The sequence below is a fragment of the Aulostomus chinensis genome, chromosome 2 (assembly GCF_037954235.1).
Source record: "Aulostomus chinensis isolate RoL2024-O1b breed Wild chromosome 2, RoL_Achi_v1.0, whole genome shotgun sequence".
NCBI lineage: Eukaryota > Metazoa > Chordata > Actinopteri > Syngnathiformes > Aulostomidae > Aulostomus > Aulostomus chinensis.
The window spans coordinates 33,725,796-33,749,105 of record NC_141321.1 but is presented as its reverse complement, the minus strand read 5'-3'; the positions used below and the strand labels follow the sequence as shown (position 1 = coordinate 33,749,105).

Below are 23,310 nucleotides of genomic sequence, written 5' to 3'. Positions count from 1 at the left end.
TACAGTTGATGGAGCCTTATAAATCCAGGCATCTCCTAAAAGTCAGGTGGATGTACTTACCCAGGGAATCAGTCATACAGTGACGGCCCACTACTCGACCTAAGGTGACATTGTAAGCTCATTTATCTAAGTCGAGGCAGGTAATGAAAAGGGACAATGTTTAAATACTGAGAGGTTCTGGCCTGATGTGCCTGCTGCTGTGTGGAGGAGGCACTATTGAAGTAATCCTCAGATATAATCACTGTCTCCCACTAAAGCTTTCTTCTTTCTTATTTTGTCCCATTATGGGCGTGGCGTTCGTTCATTATATTTTGTACTACATTATGCTCTCTATTGGTGAGAAACTGGCGAAGGATTTGCACGCTGTATTAATGGCTCCCATTAAATTTAATGAAGCAATGTCTCGATCTCAAAGAGATCTTTGTTGGGCCGTGTCAGGCAAACAATGAATAACAGCACAAAGAGCGGCATTGGTTCGACACTTTGCCTGCCTCGCAGAGGTGTCCTCCTTTTGTGTCTCCTCTCTCTACAGTCCCTGTCTCACCAGACCATCTATTATTGCACGCGTAGCATTTAGCATGCATCTGTATCGGAAATCTCTGCTAATTAAAGGAACAGGCCATCGCTGGAGCGTGGAAGCCACATACAGGCTGCACTTACCCGAGTCGGAGTCCACAGAGAAGTACGGCTGCCCCTGCAGGATGCTGTAGACCAGCTTAGCACTGTTCCCGTAGACGGGGTCATCGGCGTCCGTGGCTGTTACCTCTGTGACCGGCGTACCTGTGTGGCACAGAGACAGAGGCGTCAATTATAGCTGTGCCAGTAATTAGCCAGCACACAGAGACAGGACAGGTTTGATTACGCAACTGAATATTGGCTTGTGAAACCTGCTTATTAATTCAGATAAGCCCCTTGAGATGTACCATCTCGTTTTTGAGGGGGTCCTGACATTAATCACCACGGTAACATACCAACAGACAAAAGACAAACACAACGAGTGAATACAATTTAGTTGATAACAAAAAACTAAACAAAACAAAAGAAAACATGCAGATCATATTTAGTGTTATTTTGCACTGGACTTTATTCACTCATGCTTTCCTTTGAATAAAGAATCACAATGGAATAGGTTTTTTTAAGTCATCAATTTCTAAGTATAAACACATTTAAAGAAGCGTGGGACCATGTTCTTCCATGTGTGTGTGTGTGTGTGTGTGTGTGTGTGTGTGTGGGTTACATGTTGAAAAATGGGACATGGCTTCAGATGACATCTCATATAATGGGTGTTTATTGTAACTGGGGATGTCAGCGTTGATTAGTCGTGTAGCCTCTAGCAACACTAACTTCTGCTAGCTGGCGTGCAAATCATCCTGACGGTGAGGGATGTGCGCCGCGCTCGCTGTTCACAGCAGGAGACGGACCCACTGACAGGAGAATTACATGTTTTTGTCTCTGGAGTTCAGGAATACCGGGTCTCTAATTAACATTCCAAAAGGTCACCGGAAATTTTTCTGTTTGATGGCTTTGAAATATCTCAATTACACATTCAAAATTCAGAAATACAGGACTGAAGTGAACTGTATAAGCAATAATGTCTCTATCTATATATCTATATCTATACACACACACACCTATGTACATATATATATATTTATATAAATATATATGCTGTGTAGTGTATATTTGGGGGTTTTATATTCTATTTTCACATGTTCTATTGATGACAAAGTTCTTCTCTTGTGAAAGGCCGGGGGGTTTACCTCAGTAAAGCTCAACTGTGTTCGTAGGACTTTTATTCTCAGAATTCTATCCTGACATTATTATATTTATTTCTTTAAAACTGACACAAAAACCCATTAGCTTCACAGCAACGGCACTCGATGCACCACATTTGTTCTCAAAAACTAATCGGATAAAGCTCTTCCTTGAACACTGGCACTGCTACTGATTACCTTCACATCAGCAACACTCAGGCTAGCCTAGACGAGGTTATTCAAAATGTGTCCAAGGACCTTCCTCAATATCAGCCGAACGCTCTGGGGAAATATTAAAAAAACGGATTGACAATTCAATTCACCACTCACTGCTGCATGATGCATCCGAAAAATGCGCCGAAAAACTGAATATTAAGGCGCTATTAATGCAATAAAAGTCATCAGTTTTAATTAACAGTGACCCAAGTCTGTCTCTGTTTGAGGGGATTGAAGGGGGGGGTGACATGCTGACAGGGAGCAACAGCGGCAGGATGCTACAGATGGTATGGAAATCATTTCTGTGAAAGATGTTTAGAGGTGTTGGGACAACAAAGGAGGGAGGTCCCTGGTCGCAGGCAGCACAGGTCCCGCCACAGGCACCTCAGTCTGTCCACTGCAGATGAAAAGGCTGGTAGTGAAGCTCCGAGCCAACTCTGAGGTTTGGCTCCGACATTGTAATTCAGAGGTTCCAGACTCATATAAACACATGAAAATTAAAAGATTAAGAAAAAAAAAAACGAACCAAAACCAAAACGCTCTACCAGATGTGGGGGAAACAGCGGCTGCAAAGTCAACAGTGTGCAACCTATTACAGCTTCTACAAGCGCAGGAGCAAACTGCAGCTGACACAGTAACCTTTCTCACTAAAGACACATCGGAATTACAGCACTCCCACTTCAAAACAAACTCAGGCAATAAACATTTTAAATCCCAGCTAAACAAATTCAACACAGTCTAACCTCTGGGGCATTTCACAATAACGTTCCAAACAACACTATTCCACCGACGTTTTTCCACATAAACACACTGCGTTTTTGGAACTTATCGGCCTCTTTCGTGCCGTCAGCTACATGTGTCAAGGATTGATTAATAGTTACTGCCACGTCTGTGGTCTTGTAACAGCAAAACAAAACAAAAGCCACCTTTGCACTCTACCCGCAGTAGCAGTTTCATGGTTGCAACCCAATTATTTCACAGTGAGAGAGCCTCAAGTGCTCCTCTGAGACCGAGGTGTTCCAGTAATTCATAGTCTTATGATGACCCGCGCTGTTGTGCTGCCAAAGCTTAGCTTGTGTATTTCATAGCGCCTGTTACACCTTCTGCTTTCTTGCAGTGTTTAGATCAGAGATCAATGAGCTGTCTTCCTTTATGCCTCTCTGCTTTCGGAGATACCACCAGCTGAAAAAGACCCAGGAAAAATGACCAGATGGGTCCTGAAAGCGATTGGTGAGAAGGATAAACATTTGTGGACATTTTAATCTTTAGTGCTTCCTGTTTTCATATGAATGAAAGAGTGTGAGTTCACGCCGCGCTAATTAAGCTCACCGCTGCTGGCTAAACCTGAGACTGGCTGAGCTTAGCCCCGCGCTACCTTTGGATGAACGATCTCGTCGTGAGGCAGCAGGGCTCTGAGGTAGCGAGGCCTCTCACAACCGAAGGGTTTCTTGCTCAAGGGCCAATGAGCCCCCAATTTTCAGATACTGGACCCCTAATTGCTGCTGATGAGTTGGTCGGCTCCTACCACGGTGGCTACCACCATCAGTGCGTCAATGAGACGACACTGTAAAGCACTTTGAGCCCCGCCAAGGGAGAAAGGTGCTGCATACAAAAAAAAGAGTCCATCCACCATGAATTGTGCGTCTTTTCTAGACCTTCCTGATGGATCCAACATAACCGAGAAACAAACAACGTAAAAAACCTTTTGTTCTGAAAATAATTTAGCGACAAAGATTTTTTTCATCGGTTTCCAGAATGATCCTCCTGAGGAAAGGAGAAAATTCTCGAAAAACATTCTAAAATAATGTTAAAACATTTGCTCTTAGTTAACATTTAACCTCAATTCAAACCATTTAACATCCATAGAACTTTTTTTTTTTTACATGATAAGAACTTTAAGGAGATGTAAGCTGAACTTTTCCAGCTTGTCCATCGACAGTGACAGAGGTTTAAGACAAGCGATGCGCGGTAACGTCATGTGACTGACGCCATCTAGTGGCCAGAGCAGTTACACACCCAGGGAAGTCATAAACTCGATCAGCGTTTCTCAAAGTGTGTGGCGTCCCAGGGGGGGCGCGAGTCACCCGACGTCCAAACATTAGTTTCCCCCCTCACCTTTCGCTTTGTTTGTGGTTCCACCGCGAAAAAAAATTCCGACGTCCAAACATTAGTTTCCCCCTCACCTTTCGCTTTGTTTATGGTTCCGCCGCGAAAAAATTCCGACGTCCAAACATTAGTTCCCCCCTCCCCTTTTCCCCCCGGGGAGGGGGGAACTAATGTTGGCGGAACCAAAGCGCGCTTTAAACCTCTTTTATAGCAACTGTTGTCAGGTCTGTTTTTAAAATGGAGAGATATTTGACAGGGATGAAACACATTTTATTTCATTCTTTCTAGTTCTGAAAAACTAAAGGAACGTTTGTAATTTTTAATTGGTCAATAAAGTTAAACATGGCCTATTTTGTCAAAAAACTTGGTGTGTGTGTGTGTGTGGGGGGGGGGGGGGGGGGGTGACAATTTTTCCTCCTCCAAAGGGGGAAATGACAGAAAAAGTTTGAGAACCACTGAACTGGATGAAGTCAGCATCCAGTGAGATCGTAGGTGTTGGCAGGAGGCGGGCTGTGCCCCACAAACACCAGACGTGGCTGGATCCCTGTTGACAGTGACGTCTGGGAGTGGCGGTTTTGATGGATGCTGCTGCTGATTTACCCGCTAACACATTCCAGCAGCAGTGAAGGCGACACGCTGTTGCACCGACTGCTCTCAAAGGCTACATCACGCCAGCGACTCATGCCTGGGAATGAGCTGATCCATTGTTGGTCTACTGTTCACAGCTCTGACTAAAAACCTGACATAGTGAGGAACTTCCACACTAACTTACTGGATAAGCAAATAAGATATCAAACCATTTGGGTGACAGAACGGAAGGACATATTACTAAATCAATTTTATCCAAAAGATGGGTACAATAATCCAGCCCGGAGCGCTCATGCAGCACCGCCGGGAGGCAAATTATATCCTGTGTGCCATAGGTGTTTGCCAATTGTCAAATGAACAACATGAAAGACAGCTAAGGAAATTGCTCCGTCCTTTTTTCCAGAGATGTGGTGCCTTATCTTCTTTAAAGTTAAATTACTACTGTGACAGAGGAGGAAGGCAGCCATCTACACATCCCTAATTATGAAAAGTACTTCGCACTTCTAAAAGGTGTTTGACTACTGCAAACTGGCTTTATAAATTCAGTTACACTGTGGATTGATGAGGGGAAAGTAGAAGGTGGTGGTGGTGGTGGTGTGGGGGGGGGGGGATCTTCATAAAAACAGTGGAACCGGTGAAGCATGAAATAGCTCCCTCTTTCTTTCCCTCCCACTGGGGTAAAATGCTCCACACCACCCCTGATAAAAAAAACAGGGATTAGGAAAGCCAGTGTTTGGTCCTGTTTCAAATCAGCACAGATTAGCTCGTCCTTCCCCTTGATAATGCACAGAAATTTCAGAGACACGGCAGAATTGGATGCGGCTGCAGGCCAGGCGATGGGCACAGAAACCCAACTGTAGAAGGGATATTGTCTCTGGCTTTTATTGGAAGCCTGTAACAGGGGATTACAATAACAGCAACAACACCTATAAACTTCCGTGGATGAAAAAGCTGAATGGATGATGGAAACAAAAGCCGTGCGAGGAGGAATTAGGCATGTAAAAAGCCTACTATGGAAAATGGACCCACACACCATTACCCTACACGCCATTCTTGGTCAAAGCTGTTTGAAATGTGTGGATTCATCTCACTGAATGCCAAGACATTGAATTTTTTGCACATCACCCACTCCAGAGAAGGCAAATCTCCCTCTGTTGGTTTGGGCAGTAGCCTGTGGGGCAACACGCCATCACACATACGTGAACACTGCCTGCGTTTGCGCTTGTTCTCCCACGCTGAGTGTAATCTCATTAATCACACGCTGAGGATCATGGGATTAAATACCACACCAATAACTTTAACATACATCATTTTTCATAGATCAACATATTTTTTTTCTTTTTTTGGTTTCGGTGTCCGCAGCTTCTGAGGGTGCTCAAGAATAAAGATATGAGAGGCTCGGCTTCTGTTTTATCAGGCAACAGAAATAACAGGACACACACTTCCTATTTACTCTGTACACTGGCTCAGGGATAGGAAATCAATAGGAATCTTCCTTGAACCAGAGAGGGGATAAATTGGGGGATGTAGCCTGATGTGACACAATGGCTGTGGAAACACATTGCAGCTTATTTCTCCAACACATTATCCCAAAACACAGCTTCATCTGTAGTCTGCTTATTTCCTTGGAAGTGTGTAGCAAGGATAATCAAACAGCGGAAGGTCATAAGATGGAGCTTTGAGCCATGCAGAGATGCTTGTTTGCAGACACTGTCTGGACACTGCAGGGGGTGGAAAAAGAAATGAATCTGAAAACACAACGCTGCAGTTGTCAGGCTCTTTATCTAGAAACATTGAATGCAGTCTGATAATTGTTTGGATGTGTCAAGACTATATCTCTCTATCTATAATGGAAACTGCTAAATTCCACATGACGCTAAAAGTACTAAACTTAAAGTCAACATTCGTTTATCCAAGCTGGAGGCATTAAAAGTCTGCAGCAGGGGGAGACATCATGGTGAAGCCAGACAGTCGTCTGAAGCGGTGAACTTCAGATGAGCTCCTGCACAATTAAGCGTCAGAAATTATTGGATGAAATAAAGCACCAAGAAATATTGAGCCTGTTGTCACTCGGCATCGGAACGCTTTGATACTTCAGGCTTTAATTAACTCTCTCCAAGAATTCCAACACTCAGAACAATTCACAGCAGCTGATTCTGACACGTCATTGCAGGGCGGCTCCTTTTAGGTGGGCCAGGGTCCTGGTCCAGGTCCTGGCCCTGGTATTGCTCATGTTGGCTCACTGGACCAGCAGTAGCAACACGCTAAAGAGAATGGGATCATATTTGCTGTTGTCAGTTAGAGGTTTTTTTTTACCCCCCGTGACACAGGAAGTTGAGTTTGGGAATTTTGAGGACTGAGTTTCCTCTTTTTTGCTTTAAGGTATTATAAACTTTCCAAAGGAATTAAGAACTTAAGACCAGGTCACGTATACTGGCTGTAGGTACCACCTTCTTTCACAGTATCTTGCATCTTGTGCACTACAACAGGGCCTCTGTGGCCACGCGGCTGACCCCAGTGCTCCATCCAGTCTGGGCTACACAGATTTAATCAGTGGAATTCAACTACATAAATACAGGTTTCTGCTGTCGTACTTCTACTGCCTTTTGCTTGCTAGACTTCAGTTAATTTGCTGCTTTAAGAGTCATCATCTCTTCATTCAGCCCTCTTTTGTATCCATGGATCTTTACAGAATTTTTTCTCATAGTAATAATATATATATATATAATAATGTATTTATGATAATTGAAATTTTCTCACGGGCGGGGGGGTTAGTGGTGAATGTGCATACATACATGCATTTACAATCACGCCATCATCTGGACTCGGCGCCACGGATGCTCAGCTGTCATTTGCCAACAGGGGATTCACATTTGCGCCACAGTCCCACGCCTGCTTGGCACGCCCACTCCAAAAAGACTTTCTCACTATAGATTGACGTCAATCAGCGTCTCGTATTGACAGAGTCGGCTGGAGGGCTGCTCGCGCGGAGGCCAGAGGGGGAACTTGTGCTCTGGTGTGAGACACACAGGGTCCTTATGCAGCGTCTGTATTTGACGAGCCGGAAGGTTTTACTTGTGGGAGGTGTTGAAATATTTTGCAAACACATCTCATTGCATGAGGTATTCTGCACAGTACAAAACACTACATTACACAAAAACTCCTCCAAAGGCATCATTATTATATATGTGATGCAGAAAGGTTCTATTTTCCAGTTGATGTAACAAGAATACGAGCCACTTCCCTCCCCAACTGCCAAGGCCTCACCCTCAGCATGCTTACTACAAGCCAGCAAACCGCATCACAAGGAAGCCCTCTCAGCTCTAGAACCGTCATATCTATAATCACTCAAAAGAACGTGTCATTACAGTTCATCTACGGTGCTACTGCCAGACTGCCAGAATTATTCTCCGTAGCCCTCCATCCAGTGAGCATGACAGCTGTGTAACATCTCAGCTCTGCTCAGCTTGGACCAGCTCAGAAGCGTGAAGGGTAGAAGACAAGCAGCATTCATATGTATGCAGCCACTGAGCCATGGAGAAGGGATATCACTGAGGCATGGGGAGAGTGGTGGGGTGCAAGAGGCGTGGGGCTTACAGTGTCCTGCTGTGAGCCCTACGCCGGTAAAACAATGCTGTTTATGTCTGGCTGGCTTTACACTGCAGGGGTTGAAAGACAGAGGGAGGGCCACAGAGCTAAATAGAGAAGGGGTCAGACAGGCAGCAGTGTGCACAAAAGCACCAAAGCCTCGCTGGTGTGCTGCTTCACTAATATGTGCGCAAAGCTGCACAGGACATTAGATACTGCAGCGTTTCTGTGTAAAAGCTCTATATTAAAAAAACAACAACAACAACAGACGATTGTACTACACGCTGCCTCTCTAACAGGAGACAGAGGTGAATAGATGGTGTAAAAAGCAGCACAATTAGCAGAAAGCACAGCTAAAGAAAGCGTGAATAGAGGACAGGCGATTAGCAGGTCAGGCATTAATCCAAATCAGCGTGAATGTTGGCGAGTACCTGCTGGGCCTGTAAGTACACGACTGCTTAAACTTCTGGCTTTCCATTTTTTTGAATTTTTTTTTTAACTTACTCTGCAACTGAGAGATTACGTGGAAGGATTCAGAGAACAGAAAACCTCCGCAGTGATTACAAATAACTAGCAATGATGTCAACACTGGTCCACGCAAACTTGGCTTGAAACCTCCAGTAACAAAGCCCAGCCTCCCAGGACGGGACGGCGGTCCCAGACAAAATAAACGCACAAGGTTGTTTTTGTTGGATCGTTTTTAAAAAACAACAACAACATTTTCCTCCCCAATCTGTAAAATGCCAAGTAATTCACCTTGGCAAGCGATCCTGGTCATTGTGAGGCGTTTCACCTGGAGAGTGTGGACACGACAAGCAACCTCGCTGGAGGCAACGCAGGGAAAACCGAACCAGCAGCCGGCGTGTCAGTGGGCAACACAACAGACTGCCAAAACCACGGCAATCGCACAGCATCCATCACAAAGCAAACACCCATGTAGTAAGAGTCATGCCGACGACCTCTCACACACGTGTCAGGTTTATTCATTCAAGAATTTCAAATCTCAAAATAGTTTAATTTAATGTTTAATTTCCCCAATCTGTGATTTCGGTGTCATTGAAAGCTGTTCTCTGACTCATTTATTTTGGGTTAGAAAAGCCCAGTGGGATCTGTGACTTGTGGAAACGTACAACGCCAAAACTGTGTTCTGATGATTGGATTGGTGAACGTCTGAAAGGTGGTAACTATTAAACAGCCCCCGGTTTCTAGGTCACAAAGATGACGTGCCAAAGTCTCTCTCTAAAATGGCCGGTCAGTCCCCTGCTAGCGCCATCGCAGTGACAGGAAGGTGATTGCGTATTGATCATGATCACATAGACACTGGTGTAGCTCTCTCTCCTGACTGTGGGCAGAGGGGATAATAGCTCATGATCAGACGGGGAGACTGACAGCCTATCTCTCTTCAGGCAGCGCCGCCAGCACTGTTTTTGGACAGTGCCACCTATTTTGATTGAAATGCACGCGCACGGATGGGGAATAATGCAAGAATTAAGAGCCGATTAGCACTGCGAGGCAGAGTATTGTCAATTACAAAGTGTAGTGCTGTGCTGTAGTGTGGCAGGCCAAAGCTCTTGATAACACAGAAACGGTTGTAACGAGGTGGAGAAAACAAGCGTGTCGAGGCATCCTTTCATCCATCCATCCATCCATCCCCGTCCTTCCATTCCCTCCAAGGAGAAAATGACATACTTGGAGTGGCGCCAGTTGATTCTCCTACAGTAGTCACAGCCAGTTTGAGATTCCCGGGCAGCAGATGGACATTTATGGGAACATTGCAGATGGGTATTAAGGGAAACCCTTAAACAAATAAGCATGCTCATAAACAACTGGCACCAGTGAACTTTTTGTCATTTGCCAACGCAGCCTCAAACATCCCACACTTTCATTTGTCACCACTTTAGTAAACAGTGAACACCAAACACACCGTCGACAGCCAAGGAGGGAGGCTGGGTAAACACCAGCAAGGCAGCGAGAAACCCGATTTCCTCCGGCCCATCGGCCCTCCTAACAGGACGAATGCATGCTAATGCTCAACCTCTCAGAACCAAACTGGGCTTCAGGTAAAAAAAAAAGAAAAAAAAAGAGAGATCAGAATGTACCTGAGGGGTGGATCAGTGTGTGTGTGTTTCTGGAACACAGACAGGAAGTGGGTGTGGTTTGGGCCAGAGCAACTGTTAGTATCACACACGGTTTCTTTTGTGTGTTTCATTGGGATTTTTCTTGTCTTTAGCTGCTCTCCCTCCTTGATCAGTTTGTATTTGTATCTGTTTAAATCCTCAAAGTCTTCGTAGATTCCTGAGCATACGACCGGATGGAGAGGACGACCTGGATGATGTCAGACGGTCAGCACCAGAGGAAGAATAAAGAGATTGCTTCTGGACGCTAGGCTGAATAAACGTGGCTGCTTCTTCCTGCTTTCTGGAGTAACCAAGAAGTGATGCAGGAGGGAACGACATCCTAGTGAGCTCAGGCGTCCCATCAGGGAGCACCTGAAAGGCAAAAGAGACATTTTGGGGTGAAGCATCATTTTATTGTTCCTGAATCCAAAAGCTCGAGTGCAACTCCAGTTTGAGTCCCACCGTTACCGTGGTGTTACTACCCTGCACGGCACTGAGCCATGTGATCCTCCATACTTCGTGCATCTTTAATATCAGACCTTACACTTGTCAAAATTAAACTTGACCAAATGCAACACGCAGCGTAGGAGGGCCTACAACAGGAAAACAATATCTGGGAGATAAGATATGGTTGTCAGCATCCTAGAAATTGTTCCCCAGAGCCAATGATGGATAAGGGACGCTGCGCTTTTGAAGAGTAAGGGGACCGTCACACTTAAGCACGTACATTGTCATTGTTGTCGTACAATTACTAGTCTTTTATGAGACAGAGAGGGAGCCGTCACAGAGAGGCTGGGGACAGTGAGTGTGTGTGTGTGTGTGTGTGTGTGTGTGTGTGTGTGTGTGTGTGTGTGTGTGTGTGTGAACATAACATCCTGTTTTCAAGGAGTCGGCTACTGAGTCTGCTGCCTTGACAAGCCGTTTACAGGAGCAGCAGGAACAAAATAATTAAGAGGGCTCTTTGTTCCCTACTGATGGCCGTGACATATGCCGCCATTTTAAAGGGTTGTGTCATTGATTCACTTTAATTATTCATGGAAAATGTGTACAACATGCAGATAGAGTTCAGGACTGAAAGTCGAGGACGGAAAATTGGGCACTTCACATGTTTAATTGCTCCCAAGGCATTTAAAATGGCGCAGTAATAACAAAGAATAAAGCAAAGTATATTGTCTAATGAACAACTTTATCATGGGTAAATGAACAAAATGTTGCTTAATTTGAGAAGTCTGCCACAGGGGCAAACGTATTTAATGTGAATTATGCTTCCTCAAAAAAGAAAAAAAAAAGAGGGAAAAGTGAAAACACACGTTTCAGCAAAATGCAAAACTGCAGTGGGAAAAGAACTTGCGGTTAATATTTTGCCACACTACATCAGCACTCGCTCCTGAGAGTGGAAACCAGAGATCAAAGTTATTACTAAACACCAGAAATGAATTACTTATGCATACACTGTTGCCAAAATGCCCTTAACGAGGCATGTAGCCCAGTACTGTTCCAGCTGAGCTGCTCCAACTGTACACATCTCCCAGTGTGTGTGTGTTTGTATATTTCTGTGTGTGTGTGTGTGTGTGTGTGTGTGAGTGTGTGTGTTTGTGTGTATGCAGAGTTACTGCACATGATACCGCAGGCAATATTATAGTTAACAAGATAGGATTATGGTCACACTGTGATTTGAGAGGGAAAACTGTGCAAAAAATAGTCCTTCAATATAATTTTTTACCATTTTTTTTCTTCCCATCATCATTACCACATTTTCCAGAGTTGAATTCTAAATGGTGGCGCAGTGGCTCGTGGTTAACGGCTAATGATGACACCAGCAGGCTAGAGTGGGTCGGCCAGCGTGAGCTCCTTCCACAGATTCAAATGTTAGTTACAAGAAAATAGGTCTAAATCCCCTGAAAACACCTTTATTACCTCCACCAGGGGGTCATGTGATCACTGCTGTCAGTGGATTCAATTTGGTAAGAGAGCAGAATTTAGGAACTGGATCTGATGATGTCATACCGCCATGGCGGAGGATCGCCCAGTGTCCTCTACTTCAGTCTGGCAATGAGTGCAACGTTAGTCTGCAGCTGCACCCTGCAACATGGGGGGGGGGGGGGGGGGGGGGCGAGTGTGAGGTGAGCTAGCAGCTTTAACAACGACCCCCAACACTAACGTGGAGGGAGGCTGAAAGTTCATTCTGCCAGAGGTCGGCCCTCTGTGACCCAGCAACCCAACCCTGCGTGTTCATGGACTTCTGACCGTCCAGTTCCTCAAATACACCTTTATTCTACATTGTTTAGTTGTTGTTTGTTACTGCGAATCTAAGGTTTAAACATCCTACTTTATTGAACAAACTTGTGTTGCACTTCCAAACCTGCACTTAAAGATCTTTTGCCCACTTGATGGCAGCTGAGAAAACTTGAAAATTCATTTTTTTAGAGATTCATCATTGAAGCAACAGATGTCTGCTGCAGCCAAACACCAGAGAGCAATGACACTGAAAGGAAGCAGCAAAGCTGTGGGTTGGCCAGCGAAACAATCAGCCGAAACTCACAGCTGCACTGAACTGATGCATTATATAATAACTTGGCTCGAAAACCAAAAGAAATCCCACTTTAAATCGATTCTAATGATCCGCGGCTCATTCCAAATGCAGTATAGAGAGCGGGAGTATAGGTGTCTGTTCTTTTCATGTGTCACAGGAAAGGCTGCTTGCTTTAGGTGCTGGCTTGAACATTCCAAAGTGTTATTTTCATATTCCGGGGGCAGCAGCAGCAGCACCGAGGATGACATTGCATTAAAAACAAAGGACGAAGTCGGAGGGAAGCGTTACCATCTCTCCCCGAGCATCGACTCCCCCAGGTTGCTGCAGAGCAAGAAGATGTTGTATTTTCTATTTTTATATTTGCAACAGAAAAATAAAAATAAACAAACAGAAACTCCAGCCTCTCAGTGACATTGGTAGCATGCTGTCAATAGACCCGAGCCCTGGAAATTGGCCCATCCAAAACCAAGCAGGGACAGAGGTCTACCACCTCCCACACAAGCGCCGTAAGACACTGAACTCCCTTGAATCCAGTGATACGGCGGGTTTTGGCGGAGAGCGCCTCCTAAGTAAAACACTCTGTCATTTGACAGCCGTCCTGGAGTGAGAAGAGTTAAATCGTTTTCCCAGAGGAATGTTGAAACATACTACGTCTACGTGACTGTGATTTAAAGTGTCCGTCAGCCTGCGAGAGCTGTGCTATGCTGCTGTCTGACAAGTAATCCATCACACTGAACAGAGACAGAAAGCTGCATGGAGCCACATAAAGCGTCCACACAACAACCACGCTAAAATAAAGGCTGGCCGCACGCTCCTACTGGCACACGCACACCTGAAGGAGGCGCACGCACGGTGTGCTACTGTAATATATTAGAAAGTGAGAGTCAGGCTAAAACATACTCTAAACTCAAAGTAGGTGGCCAGCTGAAAAAAAAGAGTAAAATAATGACAGAAGAGAGGAGAGATAGGAATGATGGAATGTGGATTTACGCCCCTGGTAATCCCAAGGTTTGTTTACACTCCCACAAGTGAAGTGAAATTTTAAAGGGCTATCTGTGTAGCGTGCTGGAGAGCAGCTTCACCCAATTACACAGCAGCCCCCAGTGTGACATTGCAAACCTGCTGTAGGATTGACTGTGAGTGTGTGTGTGACATTGTGTGTGTGTGTGTGTGTGTGTCATTGTGTGTGTGTGTGCGTGCGCATGTGTGTGTGGACTTTACAGCAGCCTGTGACTGTGGTACAACCACAAACTGACTAAATCCATACTGCAGTGTAGGGAGCTGCCAATGCTTCAACACACACACACACACACACACACACACGGGGTGAAGAGGAAGACTGTGTGACGCCACAAATCAGCGGGCTGCATGACAACGAGACAGGAGGGTAAAACACACCTTAACCAGCTCGGACTGAATCTATCAGAACAACAAAAAAAGGGTCAAGCAAAGCAGTAAAAGCATGGCCGTCCATTTTGATGAGCAGAAGCTGTAAAACCAGTCCTTTCTTTAAACTTCCCCTCATCGTGTCAGACAACTGAGGCGTGGCACTGACTGGGATCCTGGCGAGAGCTTTAGCTAATAGGGACAGACATCAGGAGGAGGGCCTCGCCCATACTGGCCATTTGATCCTTTTGTCTTATCGGCTCCTTTTACAAATGACCTTGCTCCCCGGACGTTTATGCCTCTCTCTTTTCTTCTCTGCTGGTGATTGGATGGGCCTCTCAAATCTCTGCCACCTTGATAAATGTGTTCCACCTACATTTATGTCCCACTGACCAATCCTTCTCCTCCACCAGCAACATGAATTGTTGCTGTATCCACTAAAGATCAAACACATGACATCATATAAAATCCCCCCCTCCCTCCTGAGCATCTTTGCTGTGTTTCCACTGCAGTTAAATTTAGAGCAAAATCTAACTTTAAAAGTGTTGTTACAACCACTACAGGGTCCAAATAGCTATGGTTGCTACCTCCGACAATTAATAATGCAGACGTAGAGGGATGAGAGTAAAGGGATCCTGTTCCTGCTGCTCAGCTCAGTAAAATCACCTGAAGCATGACAAGAGTGCACAGCCTTGAACAGACAAGAGCACACTCACAGCGACTCACTCCAAAGTTCCTTCTTTTGGAAAAAAGTAAAGAGCAGGAATGAAGTACAGCACAACAGTGCTCTGCAGGGATGAGGTACTTTTGCAGGCCTGCTAGTTAGCACCGCCTCCTTCAACCAACAAGATGGGTTCGCTGGGCTGAAATTTAATTTCACAAAAGTGTGCGAGATTTACTTCCTGCCCAGGAAGATCATCTCCACAAATGAGGACCACTTCTGATTTCTGGAGCATGGATTTCATCTTTAGGAAGAGAGTTGTTAGCAATATGCTCCCACTTCTTTCTGCAATGGAACTAAACATGAATATATCTTGAGGTGAACCACAGACGTATTTCATGTCTTTAACACGAACAATTTAACACTGTTCTTTTAATGCAAATAATTCAGTTTTGATACAAACAACAAGCCCACGATCTTCCCTGAATGTCTTTCAATGTTTTCTGAAGCTTCGCAGGTTCTAAAATAAAGCAAACACAATTCTAGAGGCTCTATTATTCCTCTGACCTCTGACGTGGTCGCCCGTAAATATTATTGATTGTATCTGTGTGTGTGTGTGTGTAGAATTTTCTGATCTGTCAGTCTGTAGCCCATCTGACATACAGAGACGAGAGAAGCAGACAATGTCAACAGAGTTCCTTCCATATTTTGCAGGTTACCTCGCTTATCCTTTATTTTTTATTCAAACGCAGCACGCAGCCTTCACCAAGTGTTTGAACTTCCGTGCAGCCACGCTGGTGAGGAGGATGGTCTGTCAGCGTTCGGAGGTGGAGATAGGAAGCCGGCTGTGTTAGCGTTAACTAAAAACCAAGTGACAGAGCCCTGGACGGTCACCAACGCTAACTTATGTAGCGCTTGTTCATCCACCCCTTTACAGCAGACGCAAAGAAAAATAAATGCATTGCTGGAAAAGTGCCCTTGATAAAAAGCCCCAAAACACCAGATTAAACATCCACAGCTCTTCCTCTTGAACAGCAGGTGAGCAACAGTTCTGTAGTTCAAGTGTGTATGAGGGAGCATCCTGGCAGCTTAGCGGTTATGAGGAGGCACTCGCCAAGACGGAGGTGCAAACAGTTTAGCTGGCTCATAGTGATGATGCAGAGAGGACCTCCCACTCACCAGCATGGCTTCAAACACTCCCTAGTCTCTCAGGTCCGTGCACGCACGCACGCACGCACGCACGCACACACACACACACACACGCGCGCGCACACACACACGGGTTCATCTGCACTGGTTATGACTTGGCACAAGCTTCCTGGTAGCTAGGCTAACACCGCTAATGCTAGCTAAGGACCCAACTGGAAGCCCCAGGGCAGATGGTTTTGAGAGTCGGGACTCAGTCTTCAGCTGAGTGCTGCTCCCATGGGTGTGGGCCTGTACCCTCTGACCTGGAGGACCTGCACATACGGGGGCCCTGTCCCATGACCCACCCCCCGATTGGCTGGTACCCAATCAGAGGTGCAGTCCAGCCAGAGGGAGAATAGGAGCAGGTCTCCACCGGTGGAGAAAACATGAAAGAGCAGTTCATTTGTGATGCAGAATTTATCGAGGTACCAGATATTTTTTAGCGCACCCCCAACACAACTGTGCGTACCCTCGTTTGGGAATGATGAGACACTGAAATCAAATATGTGGTCATGTTTCAGAAACTAATTCAGCTGGCTTTCAATACACACAGCCAGCGTTTTAGTAAATGAGATGCTCGGAAGAGGTTGATTTGTGTGGTTCCACAGGACTTGACTGCCAATGCCTGTTTCTAGAGCTGTCCGTCACCAATACTCTAAAAGCTGTGTCCTCATAAATAAACAAAGAAACATCAGAAACCAAATCAGATAACTCTCATTCCGTCTACGATGGAAAACCAGAACATGTTGTGCTGCAGAGGGGGAGTGACTGAGCTCAGTGTGTCAGCTGTGCTGCTGATGGGTGACTCTAAAGTGAGAAAATCAGCATTTCAGCAGGATGGAGCCACAGTGAGACGTACAGCAGCTGCTCCCGCAGCGGCGTCTCCGATTCAGGTGAGGCAGCAGAGGAACTCCCTGACGGCACCTGGCTCCCCCGCCTCTGCTGTCAGCTACACACCTGCAGCAGCGGCTCCCGAGCCCACGCCTCACACCAGCGCCATTTACCTCCTCTGACGGCCTCGTTACAGATGCTGGACCGACTGAGATCATGTGGTGCTCTTCTCGTCGTCACTCAGAGCTTTGCTGCATGTTCACAACCACCCGTTCACACACACACACAAAAGTATTTCTTAATACTGTCTTAATTTGACTTTATTATGGCGTAAATGAGTAATTGTGAGGAGTCTAAATGTCTTATTTTATTGTAAAAAGATTATTTTTGTCTCCTTTATAAAGCAGCTCTTAGTTCCTAGAACAGCACTATGAGCACCAAATATGATAATATGATGATGACGATGATTATTGGTACAGCTGGCAAGTAATTTAGAAAAAAATCACGAACTAAATTATACGTTTTGTAGTTAATTGAAATGAATTGAAGTCAAAATCTTTATTTCCACACATTGAGAGCTGTTTTCAGTGTTCAAACGCAAACGTCACCTGCAGATGAGCTCAGGCCGCCATGATGGCGTCAGTGACAGCGTCAGCATGAGAAAGAGAAGTGAGAAGAGAGGAGCAGCGGCCGGCTGAATCTGAGGTCAAAGAGGAGAACGGGTGTCATGATGACAGCCTCCCGGGTCAGGACTGAGAGAGCTCGTCATGTGGCTGCAGCACCGCCATGCAGAGGGCTGAGAGGGTGAAGAGAGGCCGTTCCTGCTCTGATCCAGGACCACATTTCCTTCATCGGCCCTCCTTGCCTCCTCCAGTTAAAAAAAATCTATTATTTGGAAATGGTGCAGGAAAATAGAATGAAAACATTTTGTAAAGGGATTCAGGCCGATACTTCGTTGCCACCTCAACATACTGATTGGAAGTTGGTGAAGTGCTGCCCTAAAAACAATGGAAGCCATGCTGACGATGTCAGCGATTAAAGGCAGGAAGAACCGTAGAGAAGAGGAAAAGATCAAACGTAGAGAGGAAGGTTGCAAAATGCAAATATGAACGCGTTGAATAAGCAGCTTAACCACAGATGTCTGGCGTCCGAGCGCCGGAGTGCACGTGTTCAGAATAGTGCATGTAACAGTACCAGGAGAAGATCCGAACCCAACTACAAACCTGCCCGTTCTTAGTATCATCTAAGAGTTCAGTACACCAGCACCAGCACCAGCACCAGCACCAGCACCAGCACCAGCAACTGCACCAGTTCCAGCACCAGTACCAGCAACTGCACCAGCACCAGCACCAGCACCAGCACCTGCACCAGTTCCAGCACCAGTACCAGTACCAGTACCAGTACCAGTACCAATACCAGTCCTACTGGGTATTTGGATGTTTGAGTATTTCTCCCATTATCATGCATTTACAGTTCTGATGTCGGAGAGAAAGAGAGAGATGCACACACAACAACACTTGTGGCTCTGCAGGGAAAATCAAGTCTAGACTGATTTAATTCTGGACCAGATTTAAAACAAAACAAGCTGACCAAAGTCCACACACACACACACACACACACGCACGCACGCACGCACGTGCACACACACACACACACACACACACACACACACACACACGCACGTGCACACAAAAAAAAGCAGCAAAAATATATATCACTGAATAAATACAAACTATATATTAAACAAGACCACGAGTGACTGCTAAACTCAAGAAATGAACCTTGAGCTGGGTTTAAGGACTCAGTAGAGGCCAGATCAGTTGAGAAGGGCTCGTTCCAGACTGGGGCCTGTGACCTGACGTGGGCCCACAAATGCAAAATCAGAGTGGAGAGCAGCCAACATGTTCTGGGACGACATATTTCACCCTGGCAGTGATTCTACTCTGGTTTTCCTCTCATTACTGGTTAAAGTATCACAGTTGCGAAGCAAAATAAAGTTTCTTTCATTCGTCCAAGCCACGCCCCCTCACGCCACAAAGGAACGGTGGACTCCGGTTCAAGGGGAATCAAACAGGTGTGTCCTGCAGAGCCTGAGCCCGGTTTATGCTAATGCTAGCAATCATTAACATGATTCAACGACATGTTCGCCAGCATCATTTTGTCACCTGATGGTGTGACCAGCACTCGAGTGTTGATAGAGGACGTTTCGGCTGCTTGTGTATCGACCTATCCGGTCATTTTTCTAAAGGATGGTTTGAATACTGTGCGGCGCTGATATTGATGTGCTGGGGCCACAGGCCGGGGGCCAAGAGCTCTAGATCAGTGCTGCTGTACCACATTTGTTCTGATGACAGTTTTGCTGTTCAGTAGTTCTGAAATGTATATAAAAAAAGAAAAAAATAGCTTATAGCCTACAAACGCTTACACAAACATTCCATAAAAGCATACAATCTATAAATGATGGATTATATATTATAGTTCATTACATCCGGCTCACAACAACTCTGCAGGCCTCTCTGCTCCGCGTCTACTTACTGTCACAACTACTCTGTCTCCACCACTGCAAGTGACGGATAAAAGCTGTAAGCTGCACACGCAGGAAACAACGTTTGACAGCAGGTTCATAGTGAAGGTAAAACTGTGAGCTACTCAAATCATTAGCTTAAAAATCAAAAATACAATTGAATAACACTGCATTAACAGGGGGTCTGTTCAAGTCAATTTATGGGCTGTTTGTATTCTGTGGCTCTTGAGGGTTTTTTTTTTGTTTTTTTTTCCCAGAGCCTGACAGCATTTCTTTAAAGAACTGAGAACAACAGAGAGCCTGAACTGCATTACTCGCTGGAGGAGGGAAACAAGCTCTTAGCCTTTTACCAGGCAGGGATCAGCTACCAAAATACAGCAGGTTGCTCCAACAAACACACGACATTCACAAGCCAAGCCACGCCGACCTCCAGGTTCAAGGTTTGCTCATGGGACACCCGTCTAATGAAACATTCTACACAATTAATTGTGGATGATCCAACGAATGTCCTAGGAATGTTTTAGGAACGTCTTAGGAATGTTCTAGGAATGTCCTTGGAGTAACCACTGGGCCGTAGCCAAGAGGTGTTAACACCTGGAGGGAGAACCTCGAGCTAAATGAACATTCTCCTGCACGTAGTTTAACTTAAGCAAAGTTTCTATTTGAATTGCAAGCAGAATAAATGAATAACTGCTGAAAATGTCCTGCCGTCTCGATGAAAACTCCCAGTGCTGTCACCAATGCAGCAGCTGAAAATGCCCTGACAGATCGCTAAAAGCACCCAGTTTCTACACTGCAACAACAGCGGACAACGTCTCGATGTGCTGCTTAAAACACTGAGCTTTGTTGTTGGAACAATGGCCCAAAATGTCCTGACAGCTCTCAGAGAACAATCCAGTAACACCACCAGTGCAACGGCTGAAAGTGTCCTGACAGCTCGCTACAAACGCTACGGCTCAAGGTGACATCTTGGTCCTGACTCCAGCTGGTTCACAACTGCAGGGTTTATGGGAATTGTAGTGCATTATGTTTGTGGGTGTCGAGAGTTCGGTGGCTGGGTTTGTCATGCTAGAACAGGACCGGGCTGTCACTGTAAATGTTTCTCTGCCAGCTGACTGGATCCCACCGTGTCTGCTGTGCTCCATCAACATCCAGCGCTGCTCTGGGAGTTTATCTAGTCTGAAGACTTGTGAGATGCATTCCGTATTTGGGAAAACGGATTAGGAAGAACTATTGAGGGTTCAAATTAAAAAAAATAATTGGCTTTTTTTTACTAAGTTAAATACCGTCAATGACTGTTTGAAAGTGCAGTCAGAACTCCAAAGCAATTAATCTCACATAATGTTGTCAGAAAATTGATGACCCATCCACCAGCAAGTGGCCCGACTGATAGAAATGAATTTGAATTACTTTCAGGTTTCATTCTTGGCTCACCAGTGGCCCACAGCACCTGCACACGGGTGGCGATCAGAAGGGATTACAGATTCGTCCGCTGACACACTGAACCAGGACCAGCCTCCCCCTCCTCTGCAGTGCTGCTGCCGCGTCCTTGTTTTCACTCTCAGATTGATTAACTGACCTTGATTCAGCGATCAGCAGTGTGTGACAGTTTGACAGCCAAATATGAGTCATACACGCGCTTCCAGACGGCAAAATCTTTCATTACAACCTCTTAATTAAATGGCACAATAAGCCAGGAAGTGACGGGTTTGGTGTTTTTGACACGAGACCGGTCGTGTTTTCATTCCAGCTGGACATGTCAGGACACGAGTAAATGACGCAAACTCAGCTACGAGGTTGATATCAGTTTATGGATTCCGAGTTTGAGTTGGAGAAGCGGCCATGTTTGAGGCCGACGCTAGAAGTGGAGGAGGGCGAGGGCTCCGCCTCACTTTGAGCTGATCGACAGCTAGCTTGGTTAGCAAGGTGCAACTGCAACTCAAGATACAGACAGCGTCATTATGATCAGGACATCGTCCATCCATCCATCCACCGAACCAAAAAAGGGTGTGTTCTGTCGCTCCCGTCTAGTGCTCGGACCTGGCGCTGCTTTTGAGTCCCTCGGTCACATGACATGGAAGCGACTGAAAAAAGCTGCGTTTTATAAATGGAAAAATACATTTCTTCTAATTAAAAAAAAAATCATATAAGATGCAATAAAATTCCAAAAACAGAGGTGTGTACTGTACTTTCCAGTCTACTACCAAGATCTAGTACTAATCACGGGTCACATGACGTAGAAGCTATTGCGAAAGCAAACCGAATTTTAGTGTAAAAGAAAAATGCATGCAATTTGTAGTTGCTGGATTGTTTTTAATATCCAGCTGTGACTCAGAATGTCTGAGCTGGGACAGGCCTCTGATGACCCGCGGGCGGCGGTCAGACTGACTCCACCCACGTGCACCAGTCCTGGCGCTTATTTCCTGCATGAACACGCTGCCTCGAAAAAGACTTGGAACTAGCAACTCATGCTATCAACATTAGTAAAAACTTTACCCAAAGTGACAAAAAGTATATTATTTTCTACTTCAGCCTTTCTTTGTTTGTTTTTCATCCAGTAGAGTCGCCCCCTGCTGGCCGTTATTAGCACTTCACACTAGCATCAGTTCATCTCTTGCTTTTATGACCTTTTTTTTGCTTTTCTTGCTTCTTGTCAAATTGTACCTCAGTTGATCCTGTTGCCTGGAATCCATTTAATCACATCTACGCATGCAACAACACAGATGGTGGCAATTGTGGCAGCCTCTGCTATTTGCATCCTCCTCTTCATCATTACAAAAACAGGCTTACAATGGTTGCACAAATGCTCCAACACACAATTATAAACCCACATACACACACACACACACACACACACACACACACACACACACACACACACACACACACACACTTCCACTCTCATTACCTTTCCTTTCATGAACTTTGTTATTTACCTCCCTCATTTTCATTTTGGTTCCCTTTCTACTTCACGTGCACTGTGAAAAAAAAGAAAAGAAGAGAGGGCGACTTTGTTTGAGAAATGACACGATGGCTAAGAAGGCAGCTTTTTGTCCTCAGTCTCATTGAGAGTCTTTTTGCTATTCATCGGGGCAAAGCAGCCCGGCCAGCAAGGGAGGCAATCTTACGTAGATCACATTGAAGGGCTTCATTACCTAGAAGCCAGCTACTTTTTGTTCTCCCTCAAGGGAAGAGTGAGAGGCAGAGAGTTAGCTTGGCAAAAGAGAGCAATGGTGAGCAAATGGGAGGGAGAGTAAGAGAGGCAGGAGAACAGAGAGTGAGAGAAAGCAGAGTGAGCGTGCATGAGATGTAAGTGCAAGGGGAGGGGGGGTTGGAGGGAGAGTGGCTCTCTGATCTACACAGGGACAAATCACACCTGAACAACAGCATCTTTATGACTGCAGCACGGCTCAAGAGACCAGGCCTGTGTTTTGGTGCCCACTCCTCAAGCACGTATGTTTCATGTGCACATGAGACGCACACGCATATTCCGTGAATGTGTGTCTGCTGTCATGTTCCAGGTTAAAAAAAAAAAGAAAGAAAATCAGAGAAGCCTCGGGCGGCTCTACAGGACTTGATGATGCTGCTTGTATAATTCAGAGGTACACTGGATAACGATTAGCATTCGATGTATCACGGATTTTTATGTGATACAAGAATTGTCATAAAAACGAACGCCCAGGTATTAAGTCGGAGCCTGCGCGCCATAACCTCACCCTGCTCGTTATTCCATGATACCAACAGCATCGGTGCTGAGATACAGGAACACGCAGAATAACAGCAGCGGGTGCAGCAACAGGTCTGCTCGTGGATTTGAG

The 23,310-nt window shown here is 45.5% G+C and overlaps 1 protein-coding gene across 3 annotated transcripts in view; it reads right to left on the bottom strand.

Annotated features, from left to right (window-relative positions):
- cdh8 (cadherin 8) overlaps nt 1-23,310 on the bottom strand; it is a 111,657-nt gene that overhangs the window by 32,467 nt on the left and 55,880 nt on the right. For all 3 annotated transcript variants that reach the window (XM_086190670.1, XM_086190668.1, XM_086190669.1), the window contains exon 4: nt 661-780. In XM_086190670.1, the coding sequence (XP_086046796.1) occupies nt 661-780 (120 nt within the window). The remainder of the gene's footprint in view (nt 1-660; nt 781-23,310) is intronic.